Genomic DNA, 15,326 nt, shown 5'->3' on the forward strand with positions numbered 1-15,326 from the left:
TATTAAGAAACATTCCGTAGTAGTTCTATATACTCGTAGTTCCTAAATTTTATTTTAAAATTGTAAAGTGCCAATTAGGTACATACACAACAGTTAAGAAAATATTTAGAATCGTGTAAAAAAGTTTACCTATTTTTTAAATCTCTTGGACGAATCAGTGTCTCAATTCGTTCAAATATTTACACGTTTCTAAATATTTCATTTTAATCTTTTAATTTTGTAATCATGGCCTACTTATTGAAAGGTAATAATATTTTTAAATGATTTAATTAGATGTTTATTTGATACCTACTCAAAATATATGCAAAAGGTGTTAATTAAGTTATACTCCTATGCAGTTTTAAGGGCCTTGTGTCGGGTATAAGTAACTCATTAAAATGTTAATATAGAAAAGGGTGAATGAATTCTCTCATTACAAAATGTCAAAATAAAATGTTGATTGTATAATTACATTTTAACACAGGCATGTACAATTCAACCAGTAAGAGGTTTATTAGTATGTTTTATTCTTCAGCTTCACGTTACATCTCGCATGTAGCAGGGAAGGTAGAGAGAGCTTATGGTAAAACACTCCGTTCCCCACTTTTCGTCGAATTCTGAAGGCATTGCGAGTGGCGCGGAATTCAACGCCGCGCAAAAGATTATGTATATGAATAGGTACAATATATATATATATATATATATATATATATATATATTTATCATATAGGTATATGCCCACTTATACCTGTCCATTCAAACAAAATATCTAATAGGTAATATGTATAATGCTCAATACAATTAAATGAATATTAAAATAAAATATATATTAATGACCAAAAATAAAATTAAAACATAAATCCACCCTAAAACACATAACTCTCAATCCGAGCTAAAAAATCCAATAAAAGCCGTATAATTCGCCCTTTTATACAAATATTTGTTCAAAGAGGTGAGACCACAATAAAAATGCAGCGTGTTGGGTGCGCACCGACGAGACCATTCATTCGTTTGATGACTTCATTTGCCGCGACCGACTCGCGATAATGCACTATTGTTTACCCTTCGATAGTGCGTCTTGCACTGCACGCGACACCGCGCCAGACAGAGACAGCTATACGTGTCGCGACGCCCGCTTCACAGCACACTGCACACACACATCACCCGTCTCGCTCTTACAACTGTACTTCGTGTATGCGAAAGCGAGATAGGACCACCGCTCGTATAAAACAGGTAGTAGAAGAAATAATAATCATCTTTACGACTTCTCACTCTATTCAGCACCTTGTTACGATACTGCGCGCTCATTGTGGCCCGACCGAGAGTGGTTGTAAAATCTTTTCTTTACTGGCCCGTTTCACTAATTGTACGTTTATGAGTTTACGACTTTGCGGCTTAACTTTTCAGTAGCCGAGGCATTATTGGCCTTTTGTAGATGTTTTTTTGCTTGTTGACTGCGGTAAGCCGTGTTAAGTGGTTATTAAACATTAATAGGAGCCACTTGAAAAGTTAAAACTCAAATTCAAAGACTTTCTGATCTTACCGAAATTTAATTTATTTGGGCATAATAGCGATTACTCGGCACGTGGAGACTCTTACAGCGTCTAACACTTGAGTGTAGAGAGCGTAGAGCGCGGTCTGCCATCAGCTCTACGGTGCCTGGGGGTGGAAGGCACGTGTTTAGGAGGAGTGATAAGCGAGGGAAAAGAGAGCATCACTGATAATATTTATAGTGATTAGCGAAAAGGGGACGGAACAATCGTCGCTGCTGGTCGCGCAGGCGGCGCGCGGGGCGGCGCGCGTGGCGCTCGCAGTAGCCTGCGTGAGCCGAGCCGCGCCGGTTGTCCCGGCACAGTCGCGCGCCCGCACCACACGCGACCGCAAACTTCGCTCGACACGTCCGCCACATGTGCTGAGACACTCGCTCCCAACCAGCACCAGAGCCACTACAGAACATAGAACGCTTAAAAACTCGTAAAACCGCAGCACGTGCTCTAAACTCGTAAAATAATCGTAAAAAGTAAACACACGAGCGGCCTTTATCGCCGATGAAACACATTATGACGCTCGAGTGACGTTTAATAGCCAATAAAATTAATAAAGTTAACGTTCAGTCGTCTATCTGAAGTGACGGCGGAGAGACGGAGTGACGGCGAGTGACGGCGCGCGGGCCGCGATGACATAAGTGTTTCCGAGTGACGTTAGTGTCGGTGACTTATCAGAATGAACTCTTACTTCGAGCAGGGCGGTTTCTACGGGGCCCATGGGGTGCACCAGGGCGGCGGCGGTGGAGACCAATACCGCGGATTCCCCTTGGGGCTGACATATGCCCAGCCTCATGCATTACACCAGCCGAGGCCGCAGGATTCCCCGTACGATGCATCAGTGGCGGCCGCTTGCAAGCTGTATGCAGGAGAGCAGCAATATGCTAAGGCAGACTGCTCGAAAGCTGGAGGCGAACAGCAGAATGGTTATGGTGGGAAAGAGGCATGGGGATCAGGTCTAGGAGCGCTAGTGAGGCCCGCAGCGTGTACTCCCGAGGCCCGATACAGCGAGTCGTCGAGTCCTGGCCGAGCTCTGCCCTGGGGGAACCAGTGCGGGCTACCTGGAGCAGCAGCTTCAGCACAACCTGTTCAACACCAGCCCACTAATCACACATTCTACCCTTGGATGGCCATAGCAGGTTAGTAAATTTGTATCTTTTAATTTTGAAGTTATTGACATTCAAAATTTTTAGTATAGGAGCGTACAATAAATTTTAAAATAATAAACAGAATATTAGATACATTTATCATTAAGAAATAAAAAGATAATAATTAACGGTTAATCGGAATAACTGTAGAGCAACTTTCATACGACCATAAGAAAGCTCTAAAACGCTGCTTATCTCATTAATAAGATAAACTCATATTATAGGTCTGGAATTACCAATAAGATACTAATGAGAACGTAAACAGGTAGCCGAGAGGCGCTCAACTTAAATATCAATAAAAATCACATAAAATGAAAGACCCTCGTTAACACCTCTTTAGTGCGACAGATTTGAGTATTATTCGGAGTTTTATAGTATCATAAGAACAAGCATAAAACTGTTTGATATTAGTATAATTTTATAAAATAAAAATAAAAGTGGAATGTATTTGACAAGGTTTTTAGGAAGAGATAAGCTTTTATTTAATTCGGTCGTTTTATCATTTATGTGCACAATTACTTTTATACATTTATACAATGTATAAAATGACAGAGACGTGGTTCATAAAAAAATTGGGCATTCATCTAGTACATTTTAAGATAAACTTTAATATTATTTAACATTATAATACCTACAATAAATAAAACATAATTTTATTCTAAACATTCCACATCCTTTTAGCAATAATTTAATACAAATATTTTAATAGGTAAATGTACAAAATTCTAACAAAAATCTAGTAAAGCAATTAACAAGAACTGGATACAAAATATTTACTTAAACATGAAAATAATAAAACATATAATTCTCGAGTATTTCATTCATTAAAAGTTTACACATGAGAAATCGTTAAACATAAGCATTAGAAGACATAGGTAGGTACATTTTAGAGCCCACCGGCAGGAGCGCTCGCGCCGCTCGCCCGGGTCAATGGCCCGGTCTAGTTTGGGTATTTTTATTATCTTAGTTTAAATGTTAGATATTTCACATGACCATTTATTTATATGGCGAACTTGACACCTTATACTAAGAGTAGCAAAAAATTTACATATAATGTTAAGGCTATATTCAAAATCTAATTTATTACGTAAATTGTGGGAATATTTAATATTATAAAGAAAATATACATTTTCAAGATTCTTTTAATAAGGAAAAAATTTCGAGGACTAAAATAAGTAAAAAATATCTAATATAGAAATGAATTTTATTTTAATATGCATGTGAGGTCGAAGCTCCAATTGATTTATTAGATTCCCTTTACTAGTTAGAATATACAAGAAACAAATCCAATAAGAACATTTGTACCGACTATAAAATTTCTATTTAATATTGATATACGCCTTATATATTGTTATATTATACTGAAAATACTATTAGGTGCATATGTGACATACTATTGGAATGTTTATTCATTTATTTTTTATTAAATAATTATTAGCTCTATCTATCGGTAAAAAAATAGGCGGAAAGTGAGGAATGGAGTGTCTCAACACTACGTTCCCTCTGCCTTGCTACATGCGGGATATAGCGTGAAGCGTAAAAAAATATCTATCCGTATCCCGCGACGAGGGCAAGGCCATCATTGACGCGTAATTACCACGACGCGCGTGTGGTCCCAGTTCTCATAACTCATGGGACTTGATAAAAATTAAGTAACACAGCCTGAAAAAAAATATATAAAAATAACTAAAATGAGTAGTCGAACTGTCGGCCATATTTCATTCCAGTTCACGCAACACGGCCCGCGAAAACAATACAAGGCCGCGTCCATGTGGACCGCATGAGCTTTGACCGCTCTCGTCCTTATAAATTTAAAATGCATCGGAATTTTGTTTTAAGTAGATCCCTAAGTTAAAATCCTAATAGTACCTAGTTTAGTTAAAACTAAACTTTAAAATTTTTAAAAATCCTATTTAAAATATAACTTCTTGTTCTTAATTTGATTAACATAAGTGATTATATTTTGTAAAATAATTTATGGCGCAAAGAGTTCATTAGCATTTTTATGAACATTTTAAAAAATCATTACAGGAAATTTCAAATTTATGAAGTAACAATTAAATCTAATTGTAACAAAATGTAGCTCGTGAATTGTTTTTAGAGATTAAAATTTTTCATTTATCATTAAGAGTTAATTAGATTTTTTGGGAAACAAAAATTATTAATAATAACGAGGAAAAATATGAATAAAGTGCAGGTATTATTAAAATTTACTGACTGACTGACTGAGGCCAGTCGTCGCGTACAAGCGTGTGACTGTAAACGCGAGTTTGTGGGTTCGTTTTCCACCCGAAGAAATGAAATATTTATATCGCGGCGTTCGGTTCCGCCACTCACAAATGATTTCAAAATTTGTGCGGAAAGTGGAGAGCGGAGGATCATTGCTCTATGCTTCACACAGTGAAAAAAAGTACATAACTAAAATAATATGAAAAAAAAAGCTTGAGTGTAGTTCCTTATAAATCATTCGTCAGAAATTGTTTGCATACAAATAATGATTTAGGGGCCTTTGGTAGAGCGGCGACTGCGCGGCTAATTTAATGTAATAAGCCTTTATTATTATAATTTTAGGAAAGAACGCGTGAAATAAACTAGTTTTATAAAAATAGTTACACTGAAATTGATATAGCAATTTTACTTTTATTTGACGATTATTAAAAAATAATTTATTTACTAATAATACTTCTATACTCGTACCATAAATTTAAAACAAGCCTCTAAAAATATTAAATCTTTGATTAAGAAAATTCTAGGTTCCCTGGTTCCCAATCTCCTGGTTCCAAAAACTCTGGCATATGAGAGATGAAGTGCGAGTATTTTAAACATTTATTTTTATTCATAACTTCCCTGCACTCTATAACAACATTGTAAGAAATTAACCGGACGAGCTCAAACTAGAGATTAATTCGATGCATTTAATTTGCAGCATCATTAGCACAATTACGTTAGGTACAAAAAACTTATGAAGCTATTATAATTGTATGTGATTCTTTGTCTAAATATAAGAAACAAGTTTATAGAAAAATAAATGTTATGAAATTACGCGAACATTTATACTAGCTCTACTATAATTGATGATAGCAACTAGAGCGACATGAAAATTACATATTTTAAACATTTTTTTATTAAAGGTCTTCTTTCTTTTAATCTTTTTTTCTAACATTTAAAACTTTACATCTAGGGGTGGTAAATAATAAAAGATATATTGTGATTATTATCTTTTTGTTGCACTTATTGTTTTTCTACCTCCTGCTATCTGCATCTAACCTTAAGCCGAGGCCTGACCCTATAATTTCTAAACAGGTTCCCAAATTGGCGACTGAATTTTGCCCGAGGCGGAATATTTTAAATGCTCCTTTATTAAAGGGAAATGAGATATTGTAATCACTACCTAGTTGCTCCGTACATGCGTCTTGCTTATTATTCCAGATTTTTATTTTCAATTGGTGTTCAAGAGCATTCATTGATATAGGTACATTCTACATATTTGATTTTCAAAAACCACACGCAAATATTTTTTTAATATTTTAAAATATTTTACATAAGAAAATGAACATATAGATACCAATATAATTTAACGAAAAAAAATTCTCAGGCAAACTTTAGGTGAAATAATCACATTGTTCAAAACCATCGGACCATCTCTACATATCTGTAATAAAGATTACATAGTCGGTCGGACTTTCTAGAACGGTAGCTAAAAGATAAGTACCTTTAGCAACATAATTATGAAACTTGGTGTTATTTAAAAGGCCGGCGGTGTACTCTACAAGACATTTGTAAGAGCCTATAACCAATCTTTCATATAATGGACGAACCTCAATTATTTAAAACGTGCTATAATGTGGTTTGAATCGAAGGGAAGTTGTTTAACTAAAATATGGTAGATACCTACCTATATATGTATTACAAAAGTTTTGAACGTGAATTGAAAAATTTATGTTCATTTATATATACGTACTAATACTTAATCTAAATGCTTAATCAGTTTTAATATCTTATTAGAAAATAAAACAAAATACAACAAACTTAGGGAAGTTAGTGCGTAACATAGGGAAGTATCGTATTTGGTAATAAACTTAACTCAACATTTACATTGAAAAATGCCTCCAGAATTCGGCTGAAAATAGGGAACGGAGTATCTTAACATAAGGTTCCTTCTGTCTCCCTCGGTGCTGTGTGCGGGATACAACGTGAAGTAAAAGAATATATTAATTATAAGTACATCGACTTTATATAAATTCAATAAAATTTTGCACATATGCTAATTGCAACATGATACTAATTGATTGTAAACGGAATAATTATTATATTTAAAATACAATAAAATGTATATTTAGCATAGTAAATAATTATTTACATACCTAATATAAAAAATTGTTTTCGTGATTATCTAACTAGTATGAAGATTTTTGTTGTTGTTTTTATACTTATTTTATATAAAACATTTCAATTATTTAAATATATATTTCAATAATATAAAATCTTAACAAGATATATCTTGATAAAATAATTAATAAAATAAGTAAGCTACTTAGATATCAATGTCAATAATATAACAAAAAAATATTTTCTTCACATTTTCGAATTAACATAATACATAGTTATTTTTATTGGATTTATTAAATTTTGGAATATTAAATTTTATTAAACTCGCTGAAGGAAGCCATGTGGCACAGGTGCTAAAGCGTGTGACTGTAACGCGACGGTCGTGGGGTTCGATTCCCACACGGGGGAATTAATTATTATTTATTAATATTTTTTAATCGCGGCGTTCAATTCCGCCACTCAACACGCAACGCTTCAAAAAATCAGTGGAGAAAGGAGAACGTAGAGTCTTGTAGGCTCCCTCCCTATCCTGTATATACGGGGTAGCGGGAACCTGAAAAAAAACAAATTTTATTAAATGATAGGTTAATCACATTTTATTACGTACCAAGTCAAAACACCTTACGACGTACGCGCGTGAGTCAGACGACGCCCGCCACGAACGCTACTCTACTTTACAACATCGATGCGCATCGAATAACAAATTGCTAACAATTTATCTTTAGACAAAACAAACTGTTTTATTTTTATATATATCACACTCGCTTTATTTATTTCAATTGTGTGAATGTATATATTTGGATTTGATTTGGTAGTGTCATATTTTATTGTAATTATTTTAATTTAATTAAGTAATAACAATAATAATGCTTTTAAAAATTCTTTTTCTGAAGAAAAATATATTAATTTCATGTATCGGGATTTTAATCCGCGCCTCTTGACAGCGATCCGAGCTCTTGAGAGCGCTGTGACTACTAAGCCATACGTTCTTTTACATACGGAAGAAAAAATACAAAAGTAACAATAATAATGATTTAGTACGATAACTTACATAATATCACCAAAATTAAATTTAATTTTAGTTTGTAATTTTTTAAATTAAATTTTAAGATTTGAAATCCGCAATTACGTAGGCTGAAAATACTGATTTAAAGGAATGTCTTCTATTGCGTCATTAGTAGAACTAATATTATTACGTCTACCAATAACTCGTTCTACTAAAACTAGATCACCATTCAATGAACTTGGTGAGAAATTTACAACGATCGTAAGTCATTTTATAATTAGACGATTTTTATTAAATACTTTTTTAAGTAACATTTTCTACCTTATTACATTTAAATTTTCTTATCTAATACATTAAGAATAGCTTAATTTAGTACGTATAGTTCAGAAAGAAAAGAAGGTTTAAATTTTACGCGAGAACTAAGGAATATAAATCTTCGGCTAGTGTAGAATGCAGACTAACGCATCCGTGACTCATGGACGAGAAGTGTGTTCTACTATATGTTATCGATGCGTTCCGAATGCAAATTAGTGTTTATTTTATAACAAGATAAATGTTTTTGTACGCCATTATATCATTTGGTTATTAATTAAGATTTAATCGATACACAAAGACGCGGCATGTCAGAAGTAAATAAACTAATTTTGTCTCACAATTATCTTCAATTATGACAGTTAAAAAAAAAGCAGCTATTGCTTTCCTTAATTACATTTTGTGTTCCTTTTTTGGTATTGTCGTTTTGTATTGTCTAAATAGACGAGCATGTACAGAACAAGTAAAATGACCTTGAATACATTTCATAAAGAATGCTCTAGTACCTACTGAATAGACGCCCGTAATAGTTCCCCAAATTGGTCCGTCCGTCCACCGCACACAATCAAAACAAACGCTGGATACACACAAAAATAACAACATAATAGCCCCGTAACAGTCGCAAACCATAAACTAATAATGGGGGAGATATGTTTTATGGCTTTCAAGTTTTTGAATACGCTAAGTTTTTTGACTTTTAGTGCAGCAAAAATCGTGTACGTGCGAGGACGTTCATTCGGCTTTTTATTATTAATATTATAATTATTAATTAGTGAAGTTAAAAGAAAAAAACAGTGTAAAAAATTGACGTTGGTATGAAGGAGGTGCGCCTGCGCATCTCCCGCCAGTTGACGGCGCGCGGCGGCCATCTTGGATAAGGATCGATCATAGGTGTGCAGCTGTGAAGTGATAAATATGAATCCGGGTGCATCTTCGTGTGCGTGCTTTCTTTTTGTGTGCGCCGATGAAAGCTCGACTATCTCCTCTCCAGGAATACTGCAAAAAAATATACAATTATATTATAGTGCCTAGTCATAAAATAGCTAAATAAGATTTTTCATATAATGTATGTATGTAAGAGTATATTAAATAATATGTTTACGTAATAGTTATATATTTTATATCACGCCTCGTCCAAATTTTCTAGGGTAGGTAGAAGCTACTGATTTTCATTCCGTTCCCTAAATTTTACATATTTAGATTAGATGTTAGATAGATGGTGGATTCCAGCATCTTCGATAAAATTATATTAATATATTTTCTAAAATATATATGTATATAATTATCTAATGTATCTAAATAAACTCTACATTTTTACCAAGCTTACTCTAGTAATAGTATTTCACCATATATGCAATTAAAGAAGGTAAACGAAAACCTACCGAGCACCGTGAGATTTAGTTATTAGGCGTTGCATCGGAAATGATCGGTTACATACAATTGTGCTTAGATTTTTTGTTTTTTCTCCTATATCCAATTTTAAATAATTATAATAAATTCGACTAGACCTACATTAAAAAAAGGCAAGCGATAGCTACTTTTTTTACTTAAAGAAGACGTGATATAACGGATTTGAGGTTCTTTTTTCTTTTTTCGGCAATGATGGATCTTGAAAATATCATTAGGTCCGTGGGTATCATTACGCGTTGCATCGGAAATCATCGGTTACGTACAATCGAACCGTGACTCTCTACCTTACAATTGTTACCTACTATTCCACTTTTTGTTCGCTGAGAACAAACCTATTGACATTCAGTTTTTAGATAACAATGAGCTAGATCGACTTCGTTTCTATTTAAAAAAGAACTTCCTAGGTTGTAATATATACCATTTATATAATTATCTTTTACAACTTTAAAGTGATAAAAAAGGAATATTTTGTATAAATTTACTAATTTAATTTATGATAGTTAGACAATATAAAATAATTAATTATTAAAACTCCAAAAAATATACATGGTTAAACAATGATAATTAAATGTGTTTTTAATATCAAAGTTAAATAATTCTTAGGTAAATTAACTAAGGAAATCTACATATAACATCACACGTATCCACATATATCCGTACCTACGTAGTTACGTAAATAGGTATTATTATACTCGAACTTGCTCGGTTATTTTGCCCCAGGGATGTTCTTTTAGGATACTTGACCATATCGAGCGTTTCATATTTCAATTTCACATTTCGTTGATTTATGTTCAAAAATAAAATATGTTTAACTGAAGGTGTACTTTAAATTAGATTAAATCTTAAAATTTTTGTTTATCATTTATTACTTATTATTTATTTTTAACATTACATAGTTAATTTTAAATAACATAAAGAAAATTAGTGGATATGTTACATACATTCATAATAAAAAGTAAGTATAGAGTCGCTCAGTGCGTACTAATTATACCTGTCAATTTAAATACAACCAACTGGCAACAATTATATATAAATTATAAAAAAAATACATAGAGACTGCACTGTATAATCTTAAGATATATATTTTTTTAAATTTCAATGCAACTTAGTTGCATCTATAATTAACAGAAATGATAATAATAGTCTCAGTAGATTTCCTAAGACGATCATGAACTTTAGTTATTAAGATGGTATAAATTAGTATTAAAATGGCTGATTTTAATAACTCTTTTTAAAGTTTATCCGTACTAATCGTATATTACGTAAACATACTCAGTTTTCTTGAACAAAAACAAATATTTCTTTTTTCTAATTATCCATTTATTATGTACTTTCTTCAATAATATAATTAAATATAAAGTTATAACATATCTCGGGCCGTAGTACGGGGCCGACCTAACCGCAGAGCTCCAAGACTGCTCGGCAATTAATAATTTTGCACGATCCACCACTCCACAATCGCCGACATGAAACAAAAGTTTCATATCAAACCACAACGTAACAGAACATTATATATTAGATATACGTATTTATTTTAATTTTTATTACATCGTTTACACCTTTAAAATATCCTATAAAATATTTATAATGATTATGATTCTTAATTAATCGCAATAAATATCTCTTTAAACTGTAGTTAGAAATTTATTTTAAATTTGTTCACTTTATATAATATTTTTTGAGTAATTTTGAATTAATTGATGTATTTCATAATAAAAAAAAGATATTACCAAATTATTAAATTCACATAACATTTTTAATATGTATCGTAAAAATTATTGGATAAAGTATTTAAAATGCCAAGTTGATTTGACCCGCACATTGCTACAGTAAAAAGATATTATACATTTATATAGGTACCTGACAATATAATTTTATGTAATTTTCATAAATATTCTTTTAAAAAAATAGAAATATCTGAATGTATCTAAGACTAGATTGTATACAAACATCGATTACATCTCTTGCAATATTTAAAAAATTACAAATACGTAATTAACATTTTTCTTATTATAATATACACAATTTAAAATGAAAAATCATATTACTTAAAGAAGTGTGCTACCAGCCTTACACATTCATTAATTATAATAAAAATATTTTTATGTTCTTTTTTCATATCTACTTATTCAATTTAATACTCCAAATTGTTTGTACGAATTATAATAACCACTTTAATTATAATTATACAAAAAAAAAGTCTCTGAAAGCGAGGTACGATATAAAATTGCCAACTAATTTAAAAGCCCTAACCCGTTCCTAGTAAACTATTAAACCATATTTAATTTCACATAAACAGTGCATGGCAACATACACCTTGTATAAATAACCACCACCTTTCCATTCCATGCAAAAATCTTGAATATGTCATGCGAAATTAAATTTTATTTCTTTCACACTTAAGTTAACTATTGTAGAAAACTTGAATTGAACGTTTTTGAGTATATTAGACCTATGGACCACTTTATGGTTTAGACAATAAGGTCTCGTATTGCGTAACGACTCTACAATTTAAGGCGTTTTAGAATTACGTGTCTGATATAGGGAGCTTCGTGCCGAAACCAGCGTTTAACAGAACAATGTGTCTTCTTTTTAAACTAAGTCGGTTAATCGTGTTGATTCTACTATGAGGTTTTTACTTGGAATACTTTTTGCTTCTCATATCTCGGTTTTTATAGCTTGCAATGATATTAAACATGAAATATCATTAGGTAACTAATTAAAAATGTCAGACTATAAATAAATTTGCTTCTTAGTCACTTATGTTCATTCGATCTTTTTGCTTCAACTAATTATTAAATTAAAATCTTATCTTCGTAGTAAAGATTACACTTCGGATGCTGCCCATTAAAGAGAAGGCTATAAAACTATGATAACAAAAACAAGTGAGCCAAGTTCATTAAACAATTAAATAATAAAGTCATAGATATGAACTATAATAAAGCAATAAATTGTGTCTATTGTATACAAAATGACATTTTTATCATAAAACATATTAACATTGAGAATAAATACAATTAATGGCGGCAGGCAAGTTCACTTACCTTCCACTAGGCACTTGCTACTTTTTAATTATTCTTATTCAATCTCACGTTGGGCTATAGCCCGTGTCGAATCTGTTAGATCCATCACGCCACTCGTAGATTCGATACGGATATCGATATAACGATCAATAAAGTTTATCACACCATTTCAGTAGGAATCTCATAATTATCCACCAATAAAAATTTATAAACGTTTCGATTGTTAGCGTTTTATAGTCTAGCGGTGAAAGTTCGAATATTATTCTATGGCAAATTTTTAATAATTGGTTTTAATATATTGTATAGAATATATTATGTGAATTTTTTTCTAGAATTATATATATTTTTTGATTAATAGTAAATGTTATAATGGTTAATATTAGAAAGGTTCACAGCGGTAAACGAACAGAAAGCTTGCGCCGGCGCCGATAGCCATGATGGATGGGCCCCTCCACACACTTAACTCATAAACCCTTCCAATATTTGGAGACCCGCGCTCGAAACTATATCTATCCCTTTCTAATGTTTTGTTTAAAAATATTTCGTTGATTACTTGTTTAAAGGAATTTAGTACTTTTATTTTAATTAAATATTTACATCTTTCTCATATTATATTAAAAAGATATTTATTTGATTTCATTGGAATTTAAATTAATACAATATTTTCTTAGTAATAATTAATTTCTTTAATAACCAAAGCCTTTAAATACAAAATAGATTTACATAAATTTTCATACACTAATAACAATGACTAAATATTGATGTAATCTACGAAAATGGTTACAAAGCTCCACAAGGTTGTCGATTCAAGGTAATTTAACAAAACAGCCCGGACTCGTAGCGCGATAGACAACCAAAAAGATGTTTCTATTAAAGGCCCGTTTTTTCATACCAGTTGATGCCCATAAAGCCGTAAATTATAATTTATTAACCCACAGCAGAAGAGAATTAAGTTATCTACCATTTCCTATCAAGGGCGGCGTTCCTTTGGATAATAATTAGTCAGGCTAGTGGTGTTCGAAAATTCGTATGTAACGGACGTTCTTATACAGTTCAATACTAAAAGCTACATAATAATATAAGTTGTGAGAGTTTTTTTAGTGTTTTTCTTGCGTATAGTGTTCTTACGTATAGAATAGTGAAGGCGCGACCTACCACAGTTCAATTTGACGGGTGAAGCATTCGATATGCAAAGCGTGACATGCGCCACGCGTAACGTTAATTTACGCGCTAATATTGTCTGTCTGTCAGTTGTCGCGAAAAAATTCCCAATTTTAGACCAAAAATGGACTATTTAAAATATTTTAATTTTCTTAGTGTTATTATATAAATATGTGTCTATATATAAGTCTGTTTATTGTACATCTAAGTCTAAATAAAGATGAATTGGCTTTTACTTTTCGCACGCCTCGCGGGAGATGTGCTTGACTGTCAGCTCACGATGTTAGAGGCAACGACATCCGCGCAGAATTATAATAAGAGTTTCCTTCTGAAGTGCACTCGCGATACATAAAACATAACGCTGCCCGCCGTCGTGTTTACAAAGGAAAATATAATCCGTCTGACTATCGTAGTTTTATAATGAGTTTTAAATTAACCATAAATTTTATATAAATAAGATTTTTTTTTATCAGCTTACGTTGTATCCCCTAGTGTTAAAACACTCCCTTCTCCACTTTTTGCCATGTTTTTTCGAGGCATTGCTTGTTGAAATTGAATTTTTAACGACGTTAAAGTGTAATTACAAATACATTATTAACCAAATAATGATAATAAGTGATAAAATAGAATATAAGCAGACATAGAATTTTGATCTAATATAATTTTAAGTGTTAGTGTTTTAAGGGGTCAGAGACCGGGTGGTTTATGAATGCGAGTGCACGAAGCCGACGCGCCGCGAAAATATGTAGAGACAAACAAGCAACACCAAACAATCTTCAACAAAATATAACGATATTTTATGATCGATAAAACCGGAACTGGTGAATTTTCAATTATTATTATTAATATAAAACCCTTATTTAAAAATACTAGGTATATAATGTATAGCATATATAGTAGTAACGTACCAGGTAGAAAAATTATCGATTTTTAGTAGTGTATTTAAGGTAATATACCTATATACAGCTTTATTTGGCTTAATAACTTTTAAATAACTGATTATTTTAATATTAATAAGATAAACAAAGGAAATGTGTACAGCAAGATGTGTGGCCAACATATTTTTATGCAAATGCTCTAAACGATTGTGTTATACGAAATTATTATTTATGTGCTACGCCGTGTCATACTAAATGTTTATCTTGTATGCGTATATATTGTTCATATCTGCATTCCGATACCACGGATTGAAATAAAATTATAGAAATACATACACAAAAATTCGCTGCACTCTTTTTTTTATGTAAATATTTAAAATTCTTCACATTAATAAATAGGTTTAGAAACCCACATGGACATGTTATTTTTAAATTCATAATCTTGTATAAAATTTTGAATAAATAAATATGTATCTTAATAATTTTATCTCAATTTAATTATGATAAAATTTTAGTTTCATTTTTTACTCCACGAA

General features: G+C 31.9%; 2 protein-coding genes across 5 annotated transcripts in view; one reads left to right on the forward strand and one right to left on the reverse strand.

The window, feature by feature from the left end:
* Window positions 1-2,202: 2,202 nt before the first annotated feature.
* LOC146540007 (homeotic protein ultrabithorax) overlaps window positions 2,203-15,326 on the forward strand; it is a 118,556-nt gene continuing 105,432 nt past the window's right edge. Inside the window, exon 1 of the mRNA XM_085207525.1 lies at window positions 2,203-2,662. Coding sequence (XP_085063651.1) covers window positions 2,203-2,662 — 460 coding nt within the window. The remainder of the gene's footprint in view (window positions 2,663-15,326) is intronic.
* The window catches only part of LOC146540008 (uncharacterized), a 54,150-nt gene continuing 45,936 nt past the window's right edge, over window positions 7,113-15,326 (reverse strand). The window contains exons 2-3 of one of the 4 annotated variants that reach the window (XM_085207527.1): window positions 9,112-9,314; window positions 7,113-7,553 (exon numbers count right to left, since the gene is read on the reverse strand). In XM_085207527.1, coding sequence (XP_085063653.1) covers window positions 7,525-7,553; window positions 9,112-9,314 — 232 coding nt within the window. In that variant the 3' untranslated portion in view covers window positions 7,113-7,524. The remainder of the gene's footprint in view (window positions 7,554-9,111; window positions 9,315-15,326) is intronic. The other 3 variants (XM_085207526.1, XR_014879462.1, XR_014879463.1) reach the window with 3 other exon arrangements.

This window comes from Heliconius melpomene, chromosome 3 (genome assembly GCF_056956725.1).
Source record: "Heliconius melpomene rosina isolate 202511_hmr_F chromosome 3, ASM5695672v1, whole genome shotgun sequence".
Taxonomy (NCBI): Eukaryota; Metazoa; Arthropoda; class Insecta; order Lepidoptera; family Nymphalidae; genus Heliconius; species Heliconius melpomene.